Source organism: Tiliqua scincoides, chromosome 6 (genome assembly GCF_035046505.1).
Source record: "Tiliqua scincoides isolate rTilSci1 chromosome 6, rTilSci1.hap2, whole genome shotgun sequence".
Classification (NCBI taxonomy): Eukaryota; Metazoa; Chordata; class Lepidosauria; order Squamata; family Scincidae; genus Tiliqua; species Tiliqua scincoides.
In genome coordinates this window covers 89,550,562-89,573,951 of record NC_089826.1, presented here as the reverse complement: position 1 = coordinate 89,573,951, position 23,390 = coordinate 89,550,562, and the positions used below count along the sequence as shown (strand labels likewise).

General features: G+C 49.8%; 1 protein-coding gene across 5 annotated transcripts; it reads right to left on the bottom strand.

Annotated features, from left to right (window-relative positions):
- Positions 1–5,630: 5,630 nt before the first annotated feature.
- PARP11 (poly(ADP-ribose) polymerase family member 11) lies at positions 5,631–21,086 on the bottom strand. 5 transcript variants are annotated; one of them, XM_066632464.1, is made up of 9 exons: positions 20,998–21,086; positions 19,323–19,433; positions 18,264–18,352; positions 17,405–17,498; positions 15,150–15,222; positions 14,934–15,064; positions 13,898–14,049; positions 11,469–12,597; positions 5,631–6,371 (listed from the first exon to the last, which is right to left on the bottom strand). In XM_066632464.1, exons 2-8 carry the CDS (start codon positions 19,397–19,399, stop codon positions 12,287–12,289), a joined length of 927 nt encoding a protein of 308 aa, XP_066488561.1. In that variant the 5' UTR covers positions 19,400–19,433; positions 20,998–21,086; the 3' UTR covers positions 5,631–6,371; positions 11,469–12,286. The 5 variants fall into 5 exon arrangements, with proteins under 5 accessions (XP_066488561.1, XP_066488558.1, XP_066488560.1 ...); XM_066632461.1 differs by having other exon boundaries at positions 18,264–18,384; positions 20,998–21,084; XM_066632463.1 differs by having other exon boundaries at positions 17,405–17,480; positions 18,264–18,384; positions 20,998–21,084.
- Between the last annotated feature and the right edge of the window lie 2,304 nt (positions 21,087–23,390).

Below are 23,390 nucleotides of genomic sequence, written 5' to 3'. Positions count from 1 at the left end.
GAGTTGTGTCCAGGGTGCAGCAATCAACACACGTGATGGAGGCACCCAACAAACCTGTGTGAACGGACTGTGGTGGGACATGTCCCAGGATCTCTCATAATGTACAGAGGGAGGTTCCTCCGCAGGCAGGTCTGTGTGGAAAAGCTTGCCTGGAAGCAGAAAGCATGAAACATAAGCATGGAACCTCCTGATTTTAGAAATGGGTTATGTCAGAATGCCAGATGTAGGGGAGGGCACCAGGATGAGGTCTCTTGTTATCTGGTGTGCTCCCTGGGGCATTTGGTGGGCCGCTGTGAGATACAGGAAGCTGGACTAGATGGGCCTATGGCCTGATCCAGTGGGGCTGTTCTTATGTTCTTATGTTATGTTGAGGGCACCAGGATGAGGTCTCTTGTTATCTGGTGTGCTCCCTGGGGCATTTGGTGGGCCGCTGTGAGATGCAGGAAGCTGGACTAGATGGGCCTGTGGCCTGATCCAGTGGGGCTGTTCTTATGTTATGTTGAGGGCACCAGGATGAGGTCTCTTGTTATCTGGTGTGCTGCCCGGCGCATTTGGTGGGCCGCTGTGAGATGCAGGAAGCTGGACTAGATGGGCCTGTGGCCTGATCCAGTGGGGCTGTTCTTATGTTATGTTGAGGGCACCAGGATGAGGTCTCTTGTTATCTGGTGTGCTGCCCGGCGCATTTGGTGGGCCGCTGTGAGATGCAGGAAGCTGGACTAGATGGGCCTATGGCCTGATCCAGTGGGGCTGTTCTTATGTTATGTTGAGGGCACCAGGATGAGGTCTCTTGTTATCTGGTGTGCTGCCCGGCGCATTTGGTGGGCCGCTGTGAGATGCAGGAAGCTGGACTAGATGGGCCTATGGCCTGATCCAGTGGGGCTGTTCTTATGTTCTTATGTTATGTTGAGGGCACCAGGATGAGGTCTCTTGTTATCTGGTGTGCTGCCCGGCGCATTTGGTGGGCCGCTGTGAGATGCAGGAAGCTGGACTAGATGGGCCTGTGGCCTGATCCAGTGGGGCTGTTCTTATGTTCTTATGTTATGTTGAGGGCACCAGGATGAGGTCTCTTATCTGGTGTGCTGCCCGGCGCATTTGGTGGGCCGCTGTGAGATGCAGGAAGCTGGACTAGATGGGCCTGTGGCCTGATCCAGTGGGGCTGTTCTTAAGCATGAAACTGCCACCAACACTGCACTGTAAAAATATTCCTGGACTGAATGCTGCCCTGCAGTGGGGGCTCTTGCATGCAGGCCGGGCTGGAGCTTTTCTCCCCAGCACCTACCCTTTCCTGTGCACGGGACCTACCTCAGAGAAGCACTCACCTCACTCAAGCTTCATCTATGATCTGAAGTAGTGAAGTCCAGGACGGTTTTGCTGAATGTTGAGCGGAGGGGGGCAAGGAACAACACCTGCATTTCTGGGCGCCATGATGCTCTCCAGACACTGAAGTGGGGTGGCAGGAACGGAGATGCATTTTGTTGTGGGGCTGGACTCCCCCTTGAATCAGATTGACTCAGAACAAGCAAAGCGTCTCGCCCCGTAGTGCTGAGGTTTCCCCACCGCAGCCACATCCTGGGAAGGCTCGAGGGGACCCTTTAAGCAAGGCATCTGACTGACAGACAGGAGTCTCCGCCACTGCATGGGCAAGCCCAGGGAGTCTTAAGGGCTTGACGGGGGAGGGGGGAGGAGGGGTGTGGCCAGGTACAGAGGAGGCAAATCATCCATCCCCTCCACGTGCCTGAGAGGGAGGCACGCCCAGCCGCAGAGAGAGGGCGCAGGCCGTCAGGCTCCTAACGGCTGGGCCCACACCTTTCTCAGCAGTTCTGCTAGCCCTCCCGTGGAAGACAGGCCTGTTGGAGAGCCACCCATTCCACGGCCCGTTCCTGTTCTGAGGATGCTGGGCCCGCCCGGCCGCCAACTGAACCAGAATCCCGGCATCGGCACTCTGCCTCGCCCAGAGCCAGACTCGTCAGGCCCCAGAGGGGAGAGCCCTCCAGCTACAGCCACCCCGTTCATTGCGAACCGAGGTAGCAGTGCCCTCCTTCAGCAATAAAGAAGCAGAGACCAGGCAGGACTAAAGGACCTCACGGCCAGGTGTGTCCACCTGGAAATGAAGGCATTTTGTTGCAGCCATTGTGTCCAGGCCTTGCTGGCAAGCCATGCCACCCCCCCCCCCCGAAAGCCACGTTGAATGGGAACCCCTTTGGTGAGCTCCTCCCCCCTGCAGCGGCATGGAGGCAACACCCCCACCAAGCGCGTTACTGGAAGCGCTTGGTTTAATTCCATGCCACTCCCAACCTTGCCTAGTCCCCACACTCTCACCCCTCCAACCCCCATCGTTCTCTCTGGTTTTCCTGCAGGGGGGCTGGAAAGCAGGAAGCCACCTCTCCCCTTTCCGGCACCAAACACAATGTGCGTGCCAGGCTAAACTAGCCCCGTGAAATGCATTCCCCAAGGGTCACCACGATGTCAAGCAGCGCAGCACCTCAGACAGCCAGCGCTCTGCCTGGCTCTAGGCAACCATCCCAAGTACTGCAGCTGCTGATTGAGGGGAGGGGATGTCATGGAGCACCAGGAACAAGATACTGGTAGCAACAGGTAAGGATAACAATTCCTTATCCCTAAATGCCTGTGGCTACCACTGACTGATGTTTGTTTCACTCCTGCCCTATATGTGAAGGCAGATTAGACCATTGCACCAATTTCACAGGCCAGGTCCATCCATTCATAACCAAGTCTTTTGTGAAGTGTCTCTGCCTCTTCTTGGTGCCTAGAACACAACCTAAAATCTTCTTTAGGTTTGGGAAAACTACAATCCCAGACAGTCCTCAGAATGGGAGAGGTGGTCAGGAGTCCTAGAAACATATAACATAGACAGAGAGAGTCACAAAATCAGCTGGGCAATGTCTGTTGTTGGAGAATTCTGAACCTCGGAAAAAGCACCCATTGCCTTTTCACGTTTTGGAAAAAATGTCATTTTGTGCACACTGGCAAACTCTTGAAACGAGGATTTGTTTCTCTTTTTAAAAAAATAGTTAACTTGGGATAAGTTAGCAAAAGAGAAGTCCCAGCAACACAGAAGAGGACTTGTCAGGTTTCCAGGGGGGCTCCAGACCCGACAATCAGATCTCAGGTGATGGCAGTGGGGGGGGGGGGAGGACCTTCCACTCTGCTGATACCAAAAGGTCACCCTCCCTTTGCCGTAATTGCACCTTAGTTTCCTTCTGCGCAAGATCATGACTTCCACACTAGAGACTACCCTTGTGGGTGAATATCTTTTCTCCACATCACAACTTGCCTCGTAATGCTTAACTGAGGTGTGGTTTTGCTTTAAGCTAACATAAGGAAGTGGTAGATCTTATCTACATGGAATGGCAGACATAAATAGAGCTCAATTGTTCTTCGCTTGGCCAGGAAAAACTAAGCAATTACTTGCAGCTTAACATTAAGGGACCAGTGTCCCTTCGCCCCTTCCATCTTGATATTTGGATGTTTATGGCTGCACTGAACTTTCACACAAAGAAATGGACAGTAGAGGACTTGAATGTGATAAACAAATTTGTAATAGGACAAGTGTGTGTGATAAGCAACACAAGCGCAATTTCTGTTTTCAGATTAGGGTTCTGCCTCCGATCAAAGGGTGGGAATCCAAAAGGTGTTGTTTCATAACCAATTACTTAAATACAATGTAATATCATTAATGTGCCTGCTGTTTAACAGAGATGCATTAGCAGAAAGGAGGAACTTACCATCTCCATTTCACAGAGGGAGTAAGGGGGAGACAAGTGAGCAAATGCCACTGCAGATTTCAGCTTGGGTTCAGCTGTGGGTGAGGACGAAGGGTGAAGGCAAAAGAAATTCACAGATAAATGAGTTTTGAGGAAGAAACTGAAGGAAGCAAGAGATGTTTGGTGTGTGTGTGTGTGTGTGTGTGTGTGTGTGTGTGTGTGTGTGTGTGTGTGTGTGTGTGTGTGTGAGAGAGAGAGAGAGAGAGAGAGAGAGAGAGAGAGAGAGAGAGAGAGAGAGAGAGAGAGAGAGATTTTTAATACCACTTGTGGTTCAGTTTAACAAAATGGTCCATTCCATGGCTGCAGTCACTTATTTGGCTCAAGGCTCGAAAATGATTCCAGGGCATCAGGCAAGTTCAGCCCAGTCAGCCAGGAAGTTCAGAGGTTGAGGAGTGCAGAACCCTCTGGAAGGAAGCTCAGCCACATTCACAACCCACCAGTGACAGATCTTCATCCAAGAGTCCATACAAATACCACTGCAATGGGTCACGTGTGCTTTGCTGGATCTGGCATCCAAGTCCATCATCCTGTTTCCACAGATGGCCAGCCAGATGATGAGGGGAATGCTACAAACAAGGCATGGAGCTCACAGTTTCCTCCCCCCCCCATTTGTTTCCAGTACCTGTTAATAAATCATAATAACAACCTTATCATTACATAACTATAAACAATTTGGCAGCATATAACATTTTGACCCTGCCCAAAAGCCTACGAGATAATAAACACCATAACATAAAGGAATGAGCTGAGGAGACTGATGGAAATGTTCAGAGATTGTCTGCCCTGGAGGTTCCATCACAGTTATCATGGCTAATGGTCTTATTTATCTTATTTTGACCAACTTATTTATAATAAGACCAACTTATTTTGTCTGGCCTCTTATTAAAAGGTATCTAAGAGAAGTAATTTGATTTTAAAGCCCATTTGCACCCTGCCTTTTCAACCCTAAGCAGCTCATAGCAATATGTAAACACATATTTAGACACATGACCAGCCAAAGCTCCCCCCCCCATGTATAGTGGCCTGAAGGGGCTCCCCGAATCACCTGGTGTTGTTGTATAACTGGGATTGCAGCTGGGGGGGCACTCAAGTGAGGATTCTCAGTGTCAAGTTAGCCTACTACACCTCGGATTCTTTGGGAGTGGACTTCTGAGTTGCCTCGTTGAGTGCAGTTGGAGGCAGAATGCAGAGGGGAGGGCACTGCATGTGATCCATGCCACCCCTGAGGGCACCACCAAGCAGTTCCAAGGAAAAAAGGAGCATTTCTGGTGCTTGTGCCATTCCTGACGCTACTCTTTGGTACCACCTGTTATTGCCAGCTAGCCAGACGACTGTTGAGATGAACTGCCCCTGTGCAATTACGTGCCAGTGGAGCAGCAGGCCAAGGAGGGAAAGGATGATGTCACGACAGGGAGAGAGGTGAACCGCAGACTCCCACGAGGGCAGCTTGAGCGTCATTTGAATCAATTTGCACATGGCTGTACAAGCAGATTTGGCCGAAAGTTACTGCCTGCAAGGCCCCAGGCACCACTACAACTTGCTGAAATTAATGGGAACAACATGGAATATCTGAACAGTCAAAATTTCATCTGAAAAATCAAATAAAGCTGTCTGCATGCATACTTCATTGAAGTAATCAGTGAAATGACGGATGCAGTTCTGTGCTGTTTATCCTGGGAGCAATCACCCAAAACCCAAGCACTTTGAAGCCCATGTAAAATGAACTTTGCATCCATGCACACATGCACAGCATTGCGTAGAAAACTAGCCACACCTACAAACCCACATCAGGAATATCAGGAAAATAACACTTGTTTTGAAATTTTTAAAAGAGCTTCAAAAATCTCAGAGAGTTCATTATTTTAATTCTTTGCATGGAAACTCCTTACCAGGGTGGGATTTTTAAAGATTGATTGAGATACAAAGCAGGGTCAGCACAGTATTTTCTTCCAACACATTTACCAGCAAGAGGGCCATCTACAGGTACATCCACAGAACCCCCCAGAGGATTCTGCAGGTCAAGGGAAGGGCTGCTTCTGCGGGCTGGTGTTGTGACTGTCCAGTACCAGAACCATTCAAGTCCATCCCAGGCGGCTTCTCCTTCTGGAACCAAGAGCCTGGGGCCCAGCCTGTTATCTCCAACTCCCAGGGGGCTGCTGCCCCTCCAACACAGCCCTAATTATTTGGTGACTTTGCACCACTTTTAGAAGAGAATAAATGGCTCCCAATTTGTAAGCCGCTTTGGGAGCCCATCTTGGCAGAAAAATAGAGCCCAACTATGAGACAGAAAACAGGTCCTCAGCATAACTGTTTTTGTTTTGTTTAATGACTTAGTGGGTTGCCTGAAGTCTGTCCATCACGTGACCTGCGCATGACTGTCTCAGACCATACAAGTATGCTTCAATTACAGACAGGAGAGTTGTCTTGACAGGATCTTCAAAAGTCCTTCCTTGTGCTCCTTGCGCCCATTTTCTTGCAAGCAAAGAACATGCAGGTTTCCAAGTGTCAAGCAGTCGTTTTCTTCCGTCTTTAGAAATGGAAAGGAGAATTTGGGGCTGGGGCCACCATCTGGCCAAGTTGATCTCTCTACAACACAACAGGAACAAATTATTAAGAAGAATCCAAGAACAGCAATAGTGCCATCTAGCGGAGAACAAAGTGAAACAAATAACCTTCCTACCCAGAAGCCTTTTTGGGACTTTTGGAAATAAGGTTTTGTTTTCTTTTGCCCTACTGTACTTTTGTCACCATAAGTATTCTGAGAATTGTAGAAGAAAAGTCTCAAGACATGCTGTTAGAAGAGAAACTCGGCTCTTGGGAATGGCTGTTTTAGCAGAAGCATTCAAAAATCCATCTCTGGCTGCTGCTATGCAATCAGATAACGGGGCAAACATTCCAGCTGCTGAAGAAAAGTCATCTATAGATCCCTGACAGGCCGTCAGGGACAGAAGCCCTAAGAATTCAGCCACAGGCCAAGGACCCCTGACCGCGGGGGGGGGGGGGCACCTGGCCAGGCTGACCTCTGAAGCCTCAATGCTGGTGGCAGAAGCAGCGGTCACTGGGCGCCACAGGGAGCAGGCAGAGGGGGCCCCGAGGGAAGGCACTGCAGAGCTCTGCCCCAGGGCCCGCAGAAACTGGGCACGACCCATGGTCCAGCTGCTCTGGGGAATCACAAGGGCAGCCTGAATCTGAATTTTTAAAACAAACACCACAACTCACAGAACTGCTAAACAGAATGCTGTGGGAAGAGACAGTGCTGGGAAAGGGAAACTCATGGTTCAACATCTGAAGTGGGGGGGGCAATGAGAGGAGATTCTAGACTGGGGGCTGAGAAATGGGGAGCTGATAGAAGGAGTGGTTCAAGGAACAGAGAGGTGGGTGAATTTGGTGCCGCGGGTTGTGGGAAGAGCCAGCATCTCACACATCTTCAATTGCCATAACCTGTGAACCTGAGTTCTCCTTCATGATGAAGTCACACGTTCCGGCCTGAATGCGCCTTGAAGGACAGGCATATGATGGCTCCTGCCTGAACATGTGACTCCACTCAAAAGCACTGCATGTGGGGCTATGGGAAAAGTTCTGCCTGTCCTGTTTGATCCAGGGTGGCCCACTCACACATAAACACCATCTACAGTGAAGTCTCATGTAGGACTTGAGTTTTAGTTGTATCTTATATTAGCACAGGCATCTAGAAAGAGGAAAAAGGCACACGACTGCAACATATAATATGGGAATGATCTCTCCACTTATTACTCAAGGGCCTAATTAGGAAAATGTCAGATATCTATTTGGGCTTGGCAACACTGAGGTGGGAGTCATAAATGCTTTTCTTAACAAGACTGTGGCGAGTGCTATGTAAATGAAACATAAATTCTAATTCTTTTTGAAAATTACCTTCATGTACAAAAGTAATCATGAAACGATGTCATATTTTTTGATCTAGATTATGCAATAGAGTTTCCCTTGCTTGGCAAAACCTCCAGCAATTAGTGAAAATGAGCAAATGATGGAAATGCCGCATTGAGGGCTGCGACACCCACACACACATGTAATGCCACTCTACATATTACAAACTTGTGTAAATGAATGATCAACTTCTTTTTGGAGGGGGGTGAGTAATTCTCTGGTTTTTGACTTTTCAAAGTGAAACTGTCTTTCCTATAGGGTAGCATCAGAAGCATTCAAAACAACTAAAAACTAGTTTTCTTTCCAGAGGAAGAATGATTCTGCTTGCAGGTGATTATAACTCACTATATCAGTGGTTCTCACACATTTAGCACCGGGACCCACTTTTTAGAATGAGAATCTGTCAGGACCCACCAGAAGTAATGTCATGATGGGAAGTAACATCACTGAGCAGGAAAATTTTTAACGATCTAGGCTGCAATCCTACCCACACTGACCCAGGAGTCAGTCCTATTGACTATCATTGTTAAAAGAATTTACATAGTAGCTTGTTAAAAGTACAGGTCTGTAACATTTCCCCAAATGCAGTCACATACCAGGGTAGCATCAAGTCTAATATATTAAAAATAAAAAAACTGAAATGAATGGGGACCCACCTGGAATGGGCTCACAACCCATCTAGTGAGTCCCGACCCACAGTTTGAGAAACACTGCGCTATATGATTCATGGTGCCAAACTGACTGCTGGTGGTTTCTGTGAATTACAAGCAATATTAAAGCTCTGGTCTACAGGGTAGAGCTTCCGTTAGCCCAAAGATAACAACTGAGGCCACCAGCGGCTCCATGAATGGCGAAATCTTAAAGCAGCTGACAAGCTGAGCTGAGTTATTCCACCTGCTTTTTGGTGCAAGCGAAGAAGCGTCTTGGCTGCCCTTCAAGTGAGAGACGAAGGAGCTGCTTGTCAGCCAGCGTGAGAGGCAACTGGGGGTCAGAAGTTATACCAGACGTGAAAGATCCATCTGAAATGTTGTGCAGTTCTTGAAAGACAGAACCTTTCCGTTCTTCAATGTCAGTAAGTGTAAAGTCATGCACATTGGGCAAAAAAATCAAAATTTCACATATAGGCTGATGGGTTCTGAGCTGTCTGTGACAGATCAGGAGAGAGATCTTGGGGGGGTGGACAGGTTGATGAAAGTGTCGACTCAATGTGCGGTGGCAGTAAAGAAGGCCAATTCTATGCTTGGGATCGTTAGAAAAGGTATTGAGAACAAAACAGCTAATATTATAATGCCATTGTACCAATCGATGCTAAGGCCACACCTGGAGTACTGCATCCAGTTCTGGTCGCCACATCTCTAAAAGGACATAGTGGAAATGGAAAAGGTACAAAAGAGAGCGACTAAGATGATTACTGGGCTGAGGCACCTTGCTTATGAGGAAAGGCTATGGCGTTTGGGCCTCTTCAGCCTAGAAAAGAGGCGCCTGAGGGGGGACATGATTGAGACATACAAAATTATGCAGGGGATGGACAGAGTGGATAGAGAGAACACCAGGACATCCACTAAAATTGAGTGTTGGGAGAGTTAGAACAGACAAAAGAAAATATTTCATTACTCAGCATGTGCTTGGTCTGTGGAACTCCTTGCCACAAGATGTGGTGATGGCATCTGGCCTGGATGCCTTTAAAAGGGGATTGGACAAGTTTCTGGAGGAAAAATTCATTACGGGTTACAAGCCATGATGTGTATGTGCAACCTCCTGATTTTAGAAATGGGCTATGTCAGAATGCCAGATGCAAGGGAGGGCACCAGGATGAGGTCTCTTGTTATCTGGTGTGCTCCCTGGGGCATTTGGTGGGCCGCTGTGAGATACAGGAAGCTGGACTAGATGGGCCTATGGCCTGATTCAGTGGGGCTGTTCTTATGTTCTTACTGTAAAAATCCCCTCAGGGATTTAGAGATAGCCTGCCTATGTTAACCGCCTTGAATAAAGTCAGAGGAGTAATCCAATGACCAGAAAGTGGTATATAAATACCAGTATTATTATTATTATTATTATTATTATTATTATTATTATTCTCTAAGGCTGTCTGTAGTTATAAAATTCACAAAATATGACCAATGTATTCCAAGGATGACAATATTTCAAACTTTGGCCAGGGCCCAGGAGTTCTTGCCATCCCATTCAGCCCCTCCCTAGGTTTTCAAGATCAACAGTCAAGCCAGTGGTGAGGCTTCACAGCTGTGGGGTACATGTGTCCCAAGAGGCAAGTCACCAAAGTGCCGAATTACTCATGACAAACTTTGAAAAGACATATTTTTGAATTTTCCTTTAAGAGCAAAACATCCACAACTTGAGGAAAATTCAGTTGGGTTCGCAGAAATCAGATAAAGTTGTTTCAGGAAAATAACTTTAGCCAGGAAACAACTTTAATGGAAAACAACTTTAGCCATTTCAGCCAGGATATGGACCCCAACTGATATTCACCACTTCCACTCTAGGAAAGATGCCCAAGGCAGCACTTCTCTGGGCTTGGTCTACAGCCCAACAACACAAGGCCTTGTCCATTTCAAAAACCTGGATGATGAACTGATGCCCCGGACTTTCTCTGACAATGCAATCCTAGGCAAGTCTATTCAGCAGTAAACCCCTCCAGTCCCAGGTTGCAGCGTGTGAGAGGTTGCAGCCTCTGTTCCATCTGTCTAAGCACCTTAGCCATCTGGCTGCCTGAATTGCATGTATAGCTAAGAAGGGCAAGATATCACATCTATCCATCCAGTAGACAGGAGGGGCAGCTGCCCTCGAGACTGTTTTCCCATCTTGGAGATCTAGCGACAATTCTGGGCACTGGAGACCAGTGATCTCTGGTGCACTGCAGCCCCTGGAGTCAACCTGTGTTTATTAAATCAGCTGAATCCCACACTGGGGCTCCCCAGCTGGCCAGCTCAACATAATTTAAAATATGCAACATAATGTAACAATAAATACCACAGCAAAAACAAGAGAGTTAAAAACTAACGCCAGTTAAAATGTCCTAGTACCAGAAGGGAAACAAAAACTCCAATTTGAGGAGAAACTTGGTGAAGCAGCCATCCCCTCACTTGGGGAAAGTCATGGAAGGGGAGACCAGCTAGGCCTCCCAAGGAAGTTCCACAAGCAGAGCTGTAACTGAACAGGCTCTGACATTCTGCATCCCAGTCAATGGAACCTGGGATAGCAGTGGGACATCACTGAGTCACTCCAGCAAAGGCAACAACTGGGCAGGTTCTGTAGCAGAAGCCATATCCAAGTCAAAGAACCTGGTCCAAAACATTCAGGGCCTCCTAGATCATGACCAGCATAAGCCAGTGCCAAAATCAGAGTCACATGCTCTTAAAAAAAGGGCATGCCACAAACACTACCCTGGAAAGAAAACTCCTTTCTCAGGTTAATACAGCAAGAAAATGGAATGGAAACACGAAGCACGGCAAGCCTAGAAACCTTTGTAAGTATAATTTTTTATATTTTGCATTCAATCTCAGAGGTACACCAAAACACAAATTATAAATCCCAGGATATTAATGGTGGTGTCAGCAACAGGCAGCCCAACAACCTGTGCTGGAACAGGCAAGCTGAGTGGCCTTCGCTGTACCCAGCGCAGGTTAGGAGGCAGCTGGAGGGCAACGTGGGGCAAGGGGGTATTGGAGGCAATTAAACGCCCCTCCTCATTCCCGCTGTGCCCTCCTGTCAACCTCTACCACACCCTGTGCTGGCCTGCCTAGGCTGGCACAAACCTACCAGGTCTGGAGCTGGATCTGGCGCTGGCAGGCTGGCACATGTCCTTGTGCCAGCCTAGCCGGCTCACAAGTAGTCGCAAATGCTATTTAAGGTACGTTCACAACACTCGTAGATCAGCGCAGGGCGATTCTCCTCCCATGTGGGGAGTTGGTTCCAGGTTTTGCTGATAAATTATTGTTGAGTCACTGCGGTCCGTCTGGTCTGTTCTGCTGTTTAATTTCCAAGTGAATCTGCACACTTAGGTGACTCAGGAGTTGGTTGCCACCACCATGCGGATGACATTCAGCTCCATCTCTCCAGCTGAGGCCATGGAGACTGGGCATTCGGAACAGAGGATTGAGCACAATGTTGGGTTGGATGTGGGCTCATAAATGGAGTTGCAGCCCAGATCGGAGTGAGCTGCTGGAGGCTGGGGGGAGAGCCAGTCTGGGTTGAGGCCAGCTTGTTCTGGTGGAGGCTCTACCGTCTCTGAATTGGTGACATCACGTGAGAGTGCTGTGGGATCCAGCCTGCCTCCTGGACGGTCCCTTGGCAGCCGTTGTCAGAATTATCTGTGCACAGCTATTTCTGTTTAGGTTTTTGATGAGTTGATTCATTCAAAATGTTATTAACCTGATGGACGTATTGGGTTCCGCAGGTTGCCTTGACTGCCTGTGACCAGAGAGAAGGGTAGCACAGAAAAGCTTTCATCAGGTAAACACATTCTTAGGTGGGCTGCCTGTGACAAGTCCTCAGAAACTTCCACTGGCTCACAGTGTAGCAGCCTGTAAACAATAAAAATCCAACAGCACATGGCCCAGCTCAGCCACCCCTAATTCTCAGCTGAACTCTATTAAATATTCTGGGTAGATCTGGTTGGCATCAAAGATGACAAAGATCTTGGGGTTCCCTGTGTTGTCCACACAGCTGTCATACAGATTGACAAAGCTCCCATCCTTGGAAGGTGGCCTCATGTATTTGGGGTCCCCACTGATAAAGTCTCCAGTCAACACGCGCGCAAGAAACATCACTTTATGCTTCCACACGTGACGCTGCAGATCAACGCCATGAATCTCAAAGGTGTTGCCGTGCTTCAGGTCGTCCTTGCAGAAGCGGCTGGAGTAGGATGCATCCGTTGCAAAATAGGTGCCTGCAGGGAGACAGAAACTTCTTCAGCACCGTCCTTCCTGCTACAGAGAGCTAAATGAAGCACACGGGGCCCCTGCCGAAAACAGCATCCCCCCCCCATTCCCCCTTCTTGGTCCCACAATATGCATTAATGGAACCATCTGACGGCAGCATCACAGCACGTTTCTCAGCCCACTACAGTGGATGCCACGGGAGTGTTGGGCAGGCACACCCACAGCAGATGGATAGCAGAGGCAATGCGTGCAAGGTTCCTTGATGAGCACAGAGTCCATGTGTGTGTCTCTCCCCCACCCCCCCACCCCCGTTCAGGCAAGGGCTTCTCTTTCCCTTCAGCACTGCAGACAGATCCATGCATTCTGTGATGGTGAACTCCTGGGTTGGCCCTTGAGTTCAAGTGAACGAGGAAGTCACTAATTGAATGAGAGCTCTGTGCATACATTGAATCAGGTTAATTGCCTCCATTGCTCATTTTTATCCATGTCATTAATCTGTGGAACTCTGCCACAGAACGTGATGATGGTATTTGGCCTAGATATCTTTAAAAATTTCTGGACAGATTTCTAGAAGAAAAGTCCATCACGGGTTACAAGCCATGATGAGCATGTGCAACCTCCTGGTTCTAAAAGCAGCCTACCTCAGAATGCCAGATGCAAGGGAGGGGCAACAGGTCGCTTGTTGTCTTGTGTGCTCCCTGAGGCATCTGGTGGGCCACTGTGAGATACAGGAAGCTGGACTAGATGGGCCCCCTTTGGCCTGATCCAGTGGGGCTCTCCTGAGGTTCTTAGTGTCACGATCAAGTCATGGGCTGTCTGTTCTGAGTCTGTTTGTTCTGGTCACAACTGCCTGTGCTGGGCAACCTGCTGTAGCCTTGACTGACAGCTGGGATGAAGCAGAAGGTCTCCCAGCTTGGCATCAGTCTGAGTGGCCAGTGGCTGAGGGGCAAAGTTCATTCAGAGATCTAGGAAGCACAGTCCCTGCCTATCTAGCTCTCCGTCCCTGCCTGCCCTCTGGAGCCCCATTTCTTGGGCCCTCCTGACCCACTTCCTCCTCTGCTGCCTTTGCTTTGTAGTGCCAGAACTGTGCCCCCTACTGACAGGAGTGCCAGACTGAAACGGCTTGGCCTGGAGTTCCATGTCTCAAAGACGAGGGGGCAGCTTGGAAATTCCAACTGGTGAGCTGCCTCAGACTTCAAGGTCGCAGCAAGAGCTGCTTCAAAGGAAAATGCTTCACTGGGGCACCACTTCCAAAACGTGCCGTCCACGTGCCATGTAAAACAACTCCTCACTCAGCCGACTGCTTGCCTTTTCCATAGGCGGTGGCATGCACACCGTTAATTCTCCAGTCAAAGTTGTGGATGCAGATGGCCTCCACAAATTCACTGCTAGTGCCATGGAACAACATCTGCTCGTGAATGAAGGAGGTGCCTCTTTTCCTCTTCAACTGAGCCTTTTTCCTGGCCAAAAAGAAAAACACAAAAAATAGGATTAGAAACCATTTGTAAAAACACTCTGAAGCATTTGAATACATAGCTGGGAAGAAGAGTCAGAAAGTCACCAACCCAAAGAGCACTTCAGAAAGAAAGAAAGTTTCCTTATCGTTTAATACAGTGGGCCCTCCTTATCCACAGGATCTGACTCACCGCAGGTGCAAACCCACGGCTGGAGGGCCTGAGAGACCTCCTGGACATTACCAGAAGGCACTTCTGATTGGATCCAGAGGTGCTCTGAGGCATGAGGAAGTTGTGTGCGGCCTCAGAACATCTCTTGACATGACAGGAAGGCATTTTTGGTTGCATCTGGAGATCCTCTGAACCCAGTCACTCACCCACCCCCATGGATCTGAGTATCTATGAATTTTAGTATTCGTGGTGGGTCCTGGAACTGAACCCCCCCCCCCGAATACTAAGGGCTCACTGTGTGCTAGTCACCATGTATTTTGAAAGTGCAAAAAGCAGCGGTGCAAGGCAGATGATGGCGACTATGTCTAAGAATGAGAGAAGCTCCTAAAAATCTATTTCAAGCTTAAAACTTTGTGGCATGTCAACACTGGCACACTGTTCCATGCTACCTGGGGAAAAGATCCCATTTAAGAGATGGCCCTCTTCTCCTTTGCAGAGAGCACAGCTGTCTCTATTCATTCCAGCAGCACTCCTTTGCCAGTGGCTCGCTTTTCTTTCTCTTTTAGGCTCTGAGCCACTTTGGGACAGGGAACCAGAATCTCCCTTTGTGAACTTTTTTGTTGGACAGCATTATATTAATAATAATAAAATAATAACAGCAGAGAGAGACTGAGACTGGGCAGAGAATTTAGCAGAAAAATCGCTTTGGAAATGCTCACCTGCAAAAAAATTCCCACAAGTCCAGGTTTTGAATTCTCTGGATTCTCTTGATCCGATTGCTATCAAGCGTTTTCCCAAAGAGGCTAGAAACCTCCTTGTATTCGTTTGTCTGCTTTTGCAGTGGAATAAGCTGAAAAAGACGTGGGCAGAGCGTCACTGAGATCCATTAACCCCTTAGCTTCTGACACGCAAAAGAGCCTGCTAAGATCTCTTACCTGGTACGGTTCTTCTGAGCTTACATTCTCCCAGTGTGAAGGCATGGGGATAGACTGATTTTCACAGATATAACTTTAAACATAAAAGAACAAGTCAGCACACTGTATTTTCACATCTTGCTCTCCACAAGGTAGTAGAAAGACCAGGCACGGGGGGGGGGGGGGGGATGGGGGTTATCCCTATTGCAGCTAAGTGGTTATAAGGATATTCTATACCCTTTTCAAAACCATATTTTATAACTGAAGAGCCCAGCCATGGTGGTTAGGGGAGGCGGGCTGCCTCCACTGACGGGCGGGCAGACAGACACCTTGGACACCATCAACCATCACTGCGGCTGCCTCACCAAGCCCCGATTTACCCCCCCCATCCCTCTGTGTGCTGCTGCTCTGTGTTTTGCAAGAGAAGTAGAACAAGGTGGAACCAGCACTGCCTTCTGCTACTCCAGCCCTGCTCTGTCCCTCTGTGTTTCAGGACAGGGAGCAGCAGAGCCAAAAGGGAGAGCTGCCTGGCCTGTCTCCAGCACTGCAGAGTGGGGGTGGGAGGAGGTGGTCATGGCAACAGGGGTCCTAGTCTCATTGCCTGATTGGGACGAGGGCTGCCACACTCCCCCTCCACTTCTAAGCTGAGGCACTGGGAAGGCAGCAGCATTTCCATGGCCCAACAGGTGCCATCTCCTCCTGGGCCAAGCATGTCTGATGTCATGTCAATGAAGCAAATTCCAGAAGAGCAGCAAAAACAACGACCAGGAGTCTTCTGGCACCTTCAAGGTCACATTTATTTAAGTTGTCATTTAACAGAGGCAATGACTGCATTTTAGAGATAGCTAAACTCCACACTGAATTGTCAGAGGCTAAACCTTTTGCATGGCATGGCCATGTGAACCAATCATTTATCATATTTGTTCCTTTTTCATACCCAAAAATTTTTCAGCACACACACCTTACCTACCTACCAACACTTGTCCTCCGTGAGCACTTCATACATTCGTTTGGATACAATGGCTTGAAATCCACAAACACCGATGCCACAAAAAAACTATTACTCTTTGACACCTTAAAGGTCCTTTGTTATACATGGAACTGAATTTTTTAATCTATTTTTCCTAAAAACTCACCAAGAATAAAAACAGGACCACTTGCACAAACCGGAGGGTTCTAACACAAGAGAAAAGTCCCAGTTTGCAGGTTTAGCAGAAGCCTGGGCGCAACAGCAGGATGTAGAGCGACTGCACAAGCCCCTCTCCTTCACCCATGTAAGTGAGGGCTTCCAAGTGCATGATCAAGAATCAAATGTGTGATGTGCAAAAAAGGTGCATATGCTATGATTGTGCATAGAGGGCTTTCCCATGACTGGCTGTTCACATGAGTGTTCAGCTCAGTTCTGTGTGGTGGAGGGGAGGAGGCTGCACACCTGCAATGCCACACTCCAAATATAGTGCTGCCTGAGCAGCACACAGGAATTGGGGCTCTGTTTCCACATCGCAGAATCAGCAGCAAGCGCATCCTGCAGGCAACGGCTATTTCAAAGGAAGTATTTGCAGCGGAGCAGCACCTGGCATCTTCCTGAGGCCACTCCTGGGATGCTGCACTCCTGGGACCATTCATGGGAGTCCTGGGGTGACACGCAACTCACTGCAGAAATCGTGCTTTACAGCAACACGTAATGAGGAGGGGTGGGGAACCATGCCCTGTCTAGAGATGCTCACACACTTCAAGCCTACTGAATGAAACTACCCTCCCCAATGGTGGAAAGCAAAAGTTAAAATATTCTCTCTGATTTGTATCAGCAAATACAGCGCAGGAACATGAACTGCATTAAGACACTGCAGAATGTCTGCAATTGGGTCTGCACAAACATATGTATGTGATGCACTACCAGCAACGACTCTTGTCACACTGGAATTAGTCATCACACCTAAACAGAAAGCGTAGCTTAACCTGGTCCTCTACGTTTTGTATCTTAATCCATGGGCTTTTAAAGGCCAAACTGGACATGACTTTCATCATACCCAGATCAATGCCACAAGACAGGCAATGTTAACCCTGCCCCTTGCCATGACACATGGTACACCAACATGCTGCTTGCCCTGGAAGAAGGGTTCCTGCTGGAGCCAAATGATGCTGAAGTTGATTTGACTCAAGACAAATCTATGGGAAAGCTGCATCAACAAGAGCATGAAAAGGCTCCACACTGGTAAACGTACAGAAAATGTCAATTTATGACAAGGAAAGCACAACTGGCCTTTCCCTCTTACCTGAAGGCATTGATAGAAAACGGAGCTCGCTTGATGGGGCGCTGCTTTCCTGTTGTTAGGTTTGTTTGTTTCATGCCTGTGTAGAAAACCAAAACTAGCCAAAATACAGGACATGGATCAAAATCCCTCATTCTCACATCAGAATCTCACAGCTGATTTGCTCCATTCTGCTTCTCCCTTCCTAGCCCTCCTTTGGCTCAAGCATTTACAATGATTCATTTAACTCCAGTGATGTGTTTTTAAGGAGTTCCAGGCAGCACATGCAAGTTTCCTCTGCACTCTTTCATCCAGGCACTGCCCACAATTGGACTGGCTTGGTTTAAACTACTGCTGAACAGTACAATTTCAGACAGACCTGGAGCCACTGAACACAAATCCCCCACCACTGACCCTCTTCCCTCCTATCCAAACTGGACAACTTCCCAATTAGGACAGAGCCTCTCTTTTTTCTCTCTCCTCTTCCCTCTTCCAGGCTTATGTTCTCCGACAGCCAAACTAGACACGAGCTGAAACACTCAATCTGGCCCAAAGGGAAGCAAGTGTTTTAAACAAGCAATGTACGGGGCCCAAGCAAAACATGTTGAAACCATGGCAAGGAGAGAGGGAGTTTTAATGCTTTGCCTTGCCAAGATTTTGATCCTGGTCAAACTGCCTGTGCTCTACTTTTTTGGTTTAAAAACCAAAAACTTTCCATTGGCTTCCATTCCATTAAAAAACCAAAAACTTTCCATCAGCTTGCAACAGCTAATCCTGGGTTAGTCTGCAAGAGTTGACTGATTCTCACATCTTGTACCTGGACTTTCCCTCTGTGAATCTTGCCATAAGACCTCTGTAACTGTAAACACAGAAAGATACATACCTGGAAAGTCTAATCTGTAGTTGAATTTTGCAGTCGTAAAAGAAATGCAGCCCTGCGGGTTCATTCTGAAGCACTTTTCAATGTCTCCGCTGCTAACCGAACACTGAGTATTAGAGTCAGTCTTCAAAACAAACAGAAAGCACATTTGGAAGGCAGACAATTTAAAGGCATAAAAATGTCACTTCGGTTTTGCTGAAAAATCAGAAGTGACTTCTTTTGGCCTAAACGGCCATTCTGTGCCCACAGAGGCTGTGGGTGGATGCACAGCTCCCCTTGCCAATGGAGGGTACACAGGGGGCCCCCACATCTATGGATAATTGAAACCACAGATACACTACCCCTTGTACATACAACTACAGGCATCAACTCCACCTCCAAATTCTGAAACCCGAACCCTTACTCAGAAGACTCTAAATTAGACTATGTGATTCACCTTGAACCAGGTATTCTGTGTCTGGGAGTAGATGAGTAAGTGGAGGTATATACACAAAACAGTGATAAAAAGGAGACCAAGGCACAGATAAAATGAGTTACGTAGTAAGCTGTTCGCATTTTCACCAGCCAGAATAAAGGTGAAAGATAAATCAGACTCTGCTTTGACAGTCATCCATTTTTTACTTTCATCAATGTTCTGGTTCCCAGCCAGACAAAAGCCAAGGAGTGCTGTACTGGGAAGTTGCCAGGGGCAGATATAAGGAGGAGAAAGACTCCATAAGGGAAACCAGGAGACTCAAGGACAGGGCAGAGCTTTGGAAAAATATCATGACTACCGGCAGCTATTTTGTGGTTTCGAGAAACAAATCTGCGGCACTGAGGTTCATGTTTACAATTGCTTTTCAATAATTCCGTACCGTGAGCGTTTCCTCTTGCATAACGTTTATTTAAAACTGGTGCAATAATGAAATTACCAAAAGTTTATATTCACATTTTAATAAATTTAATAAAAAAACAGTGCCAATAAATAGACAGCCTCTACCACTGGAACTGGAATACTGACATCCTTCATGGGTTGTGAGGGTGAGAGAACGGATCGGTCAACCTATACATCTAAAGGACTACCTCAAACATGTGCCACTTGCCACATTCAGCCAAGTAAAACCATCCCCACTGGGTGTCAGATGTATCCATGTCTTCATTTTGAGCAAATGCCTCTGTTCCTTGAATCATTTCCTAAAAGTGAACAAGAACAATTCCATGAGTGAAATTCTAGCTGCAGAGAACTGTCATTTGACACTGTCACTTGCCTGAAACATACAAACCTACATATTTACAAGATGTCAGGTTATTACTTCAGCTTCATGACCCACATAAAGCTTGTGTCTTGAGATACATAAAAGCAGATATAATGCTTAAGGGCTACATCATCGTTAATAAGCAAGACCCAATTATGCAACTGAAAAACAAGCTATGGACATTACTAAAAGGCATGAGAACTACTTATCGCCTCAGCTCCTAATGAGGAGGTACATGTCACAAAAGATGCAGGCCTGCCATTGCTAAAGGGCGCTCCCTCCCTCTACTTCTCCCTCCCTCCCATGTGATATTCAACTTATTCCATTTCAAGATATCAGGTGCGTTTCCTGCACCCAGGCGATTGGCAGTCAACAATACAAAGTATTGGGGGGAAATGCCCTGTGTCCCCATAAGGTGCTATTTGACTAGATGCTGCGGACAAGGGGTAGGGGCATGACTTAGGACAGTCATTTGCTATGCCTGTGACGTGGTTTCACCAGAACCATCCATCTTCCCTTTCCAACCACGACTGAGGATGGAAGATCTTCAGAGTCACCCCAAGCGTCTCCCCCACTTCTCTCCACTCCACCAGGTGCGCAGCCTGCCGGTGGAGCCTGTGTTCTCACCTGGTGGCCTGGAGCCAGTGTCCAGCCTCAGCGCAGGAACACCTGGGTGCTGCTGCTAGGCCCGCCTCTCCAGCTGTCCTTGGGGTGAGAACTGCACGTGGCACCATCGCTGGGCTCTCTCTATGGCTCAGAGATGTGTGGTAGGTGGTGAAGAAGGCGAGAGAGAGCCTTCCCACCAGAGTGCTTTGAAAAGAGCCTCCACGTGTGAGGCAAGGCAGGGGTGAGGTGTATGAGGTGAGGCAGAGCCTCCCCACTAGAGCCCTTTGAAAAGCATCACTGCCACGGGAGGTGAGGCAGAGCCTCCGCACCGCTTCGAAAAGCATTGCCGCCGCCGTGTAGGGCACTCAAGCACACTCAACCCACACGCATACGTGCGTGGGTTGAGTGTGCTTGAGTGCCTCACACAGCGGCGGCAACAATTTTCGAAGCACTCCGGTGTGGAGGCTCTGCCTCACCTCACACTCCTCACCTCCCATGGTGGTGGTGCTTGTCAAAGGGCTCTGCCTCCCCTGCCACGGCGGTGGTGCCTGCTGAAGGGCTCCGACGGGGAGGCTCTGCCTCACCTGCCCCCCACTCACTGCGCGCCTGTCAGCGCAGTCCCCCTGCGGACCGTCCAGGGGAGCCCCCAGGGCCTTCCCTGCACAGAGGCACCGGCGAGGGGAGGGCCTTGCGCTTCCCCGGGCAGACCAGCCGGCGAGGGGGCGCCCGAGCGCGTGCAGAGCGCCCTCCGCCCCTCCTCCTCAGCGGACGACCCCCGCCCGCGAAGCCGGAGCGCTCCCGCCCGGGCCAATCAGGAGCGGAGGGGGCAGGAGGCGGCCAATCAGGGGACGCGGCAGGCCCCGCCCCCGCACCCCGAGCAGACTCTCCGCCCTCACCTCGTCCTCCACCGAGGCCGGCGCGCCGGGGGCGGCCGCGGCCCACATCCCGGCCTGCCGTCCCGCGCGAGGCGCCTCGGCCGGGGGGGCGGCCGTTGCCGAAGCCCCGCCCCGCCCGCCTGGCTTCCGTCGGGGCGGGCGGCGCGGGCCATAGAGGCGCGCTTCCTAGAGAGGCGGGGCGCTCTGCCCGCGCAGCTCGCTGGTCGGTCCGCCGCCGCCAACCGCGCCGCAGGTAGCGGTGGAGGCCCTCCAGGGACGCTCCTCGCAGCCCGCGACGGGCCCTCCAGGCCGCTTTAAGGCTCCCGGACTGGCGCCGCTCCGGCCCCGTGGCGAGGAGTTCCGCAGGCCCGGCACGCGAGAAGAGCCTGCGGCCTCAGGTCCGGGGCCGCCCAGTCCGGCCTCCCGCGGCGGCTCCAGGCGCACCGGGACAGCAGGGCCCTCGTGCCGCCCCTTCGCCGCGGTGGGCTTCCTCCAGGCACGTGGCCAGGCGCCAGCAGCACTTCCTGTGGCGAGGAGTTCCACAGGCGAGCCGCTCGCTGGAAGGTCCGTTCCTGCGGTTGTTCCCCCTCAGCTGCAGGCCCTGTGCGGTGGCGTAGCCGGAGGGGGGCCGAGCACTCGATGGCGGGGAGCCTCAGCGCAGCGGCCCTCCCTTCGGAGCCATTCCCGGTGGGGCGACCGGCCAGGCTGGAGCCATTCCCCGCCAGGCTGGCTGTGCCGCCCCCTCCGGCTACGCCACCGCCCTGCGCTGCCCAGAGCTTCGGCCTCTGGGATCCCCTTCGCGCACTTCTTTGGCTGGAGCCTTTCCTTGTCGCTCTCCGCTCGGGCAGGCCCTCCACGACAGAAGGGCTTCCTTGCCCCGCGGCCGCTACCTGCCCGTCAGGCACCCGCACCCCTTGTGCTGAGTCCTTCCCTTGTGGCGCGCAGTTCCACTGGGCCTCTGCCAGCCTCCCTTCAAGCAGCCTGCAGGGATCGGACGCTTTTCACAGCCAGAACCGTGGAGTTGGAAGGGCCGTGGGCAGGAAGTCCTGGGGGCATCGCCTGTCGAGCCTCTGCTTGAAGGAGAGTCCACCACCTCTCCGTTCCACAGCCAAACCACCCTGGCCCTGGCCATCAGGAATGTGTTCCTGGTGTCTGATCGAAATCTCCTCTCTTGCAGCTTGTACCCCTTGGTTCTGGTTCTGGTCCTGCTTTCAGAGACAGCTGGGAATAAATGATTCCCTTCTCCTTACGACAGCCCTCTGGGTATTGGAAGAAAGCTCTCATATCCTCTCATATGTTCATATGCCTCCTCTTCTCCAGGCTGAACATGCCCAGTTCCCTCAACCTTCCTCCAGCCCCCTGAGCATCCTCTCAACCTGCTCCAGTTCGGCTGCATCTTTCTTAAAGTGGGGGGCCCAGAATTGGACACAGCCCTCCAGGTGAGGTCTTCCCAGTGCAGAGTACCTTCCCTTTCAATTAACTAGTCTCCTTCTCTGAGGGAAGTCTGCCCTTCAGAAGGCAGATGAGTAGCTCTGAGAATCTTGCATGAAGACTTCCTGAAGCTGGAAGAGCATTTCTTCTTCCATTGAGCTGGGTGGGGTTCCATCAGGGAAAGGGATGATTGGGGTCAATATTCGCTCCTAGCGTGGCTGTGTCCCTGTCTTCAAAGTAACCCTGTGTGGCTTTTAATTAGCAGAACAAAAAACATGAGACCTCCCACAGGCAGTTTTCTCACATCATGCCTGGTTCAGCCCTTTTAGTGAATCATACAACCATCCTGTGAGGTAGGCAAGTCTTATTAACCCCGCTTTGCACGTGAGAGAGCAGAAACCAAGAGGAGGTGGCTTGTTTGAACTAGGGGCCAAGGAGCACTTGGCTTTCCCTTCATAGTCAGGTTCTCTGCTCTCCTTTCATGTGGGGCCCGTACTGGATGTCCTATTGAAGCTGTGTCAGAAGACTGTCATTTCTTTTCCAGAGTTTCATTTTTGCCAGGAGGTGGCAGTAGTGTCCAGGGAAAGGCCTCAGCATCTGCTTGCCAGTTTTTCTTGACTAAAGTGCAAAGTGAGGTTTTCAAAGGGATCCCACAATTTGAGCAAGGAATTTAGATGTGTCACCTGTTGAACAGTCCCAAAAGGGAACCACTATCATTTCCCTCATCTGTAAAGCATCAGTCCCATTTGTGGACAAATTGGACATTGAAATGGGTGAAATGTTGGGTCTGAAGGGGGTCCCTGGAGATGAGAACATAGGAACAGGATCAGGCTGCTGGATCAGGCCATAGGCCCATCTAGTCCAGCTTCCTATATCTCACAGCGGCCCACCAAATGCCCCAGGGAGCACACCAGATAACAAGAGACCTGCATCCTGGTGCACTCCCTTGCATCTGGCATTCTGACATAGCCCATTTCTAAAAT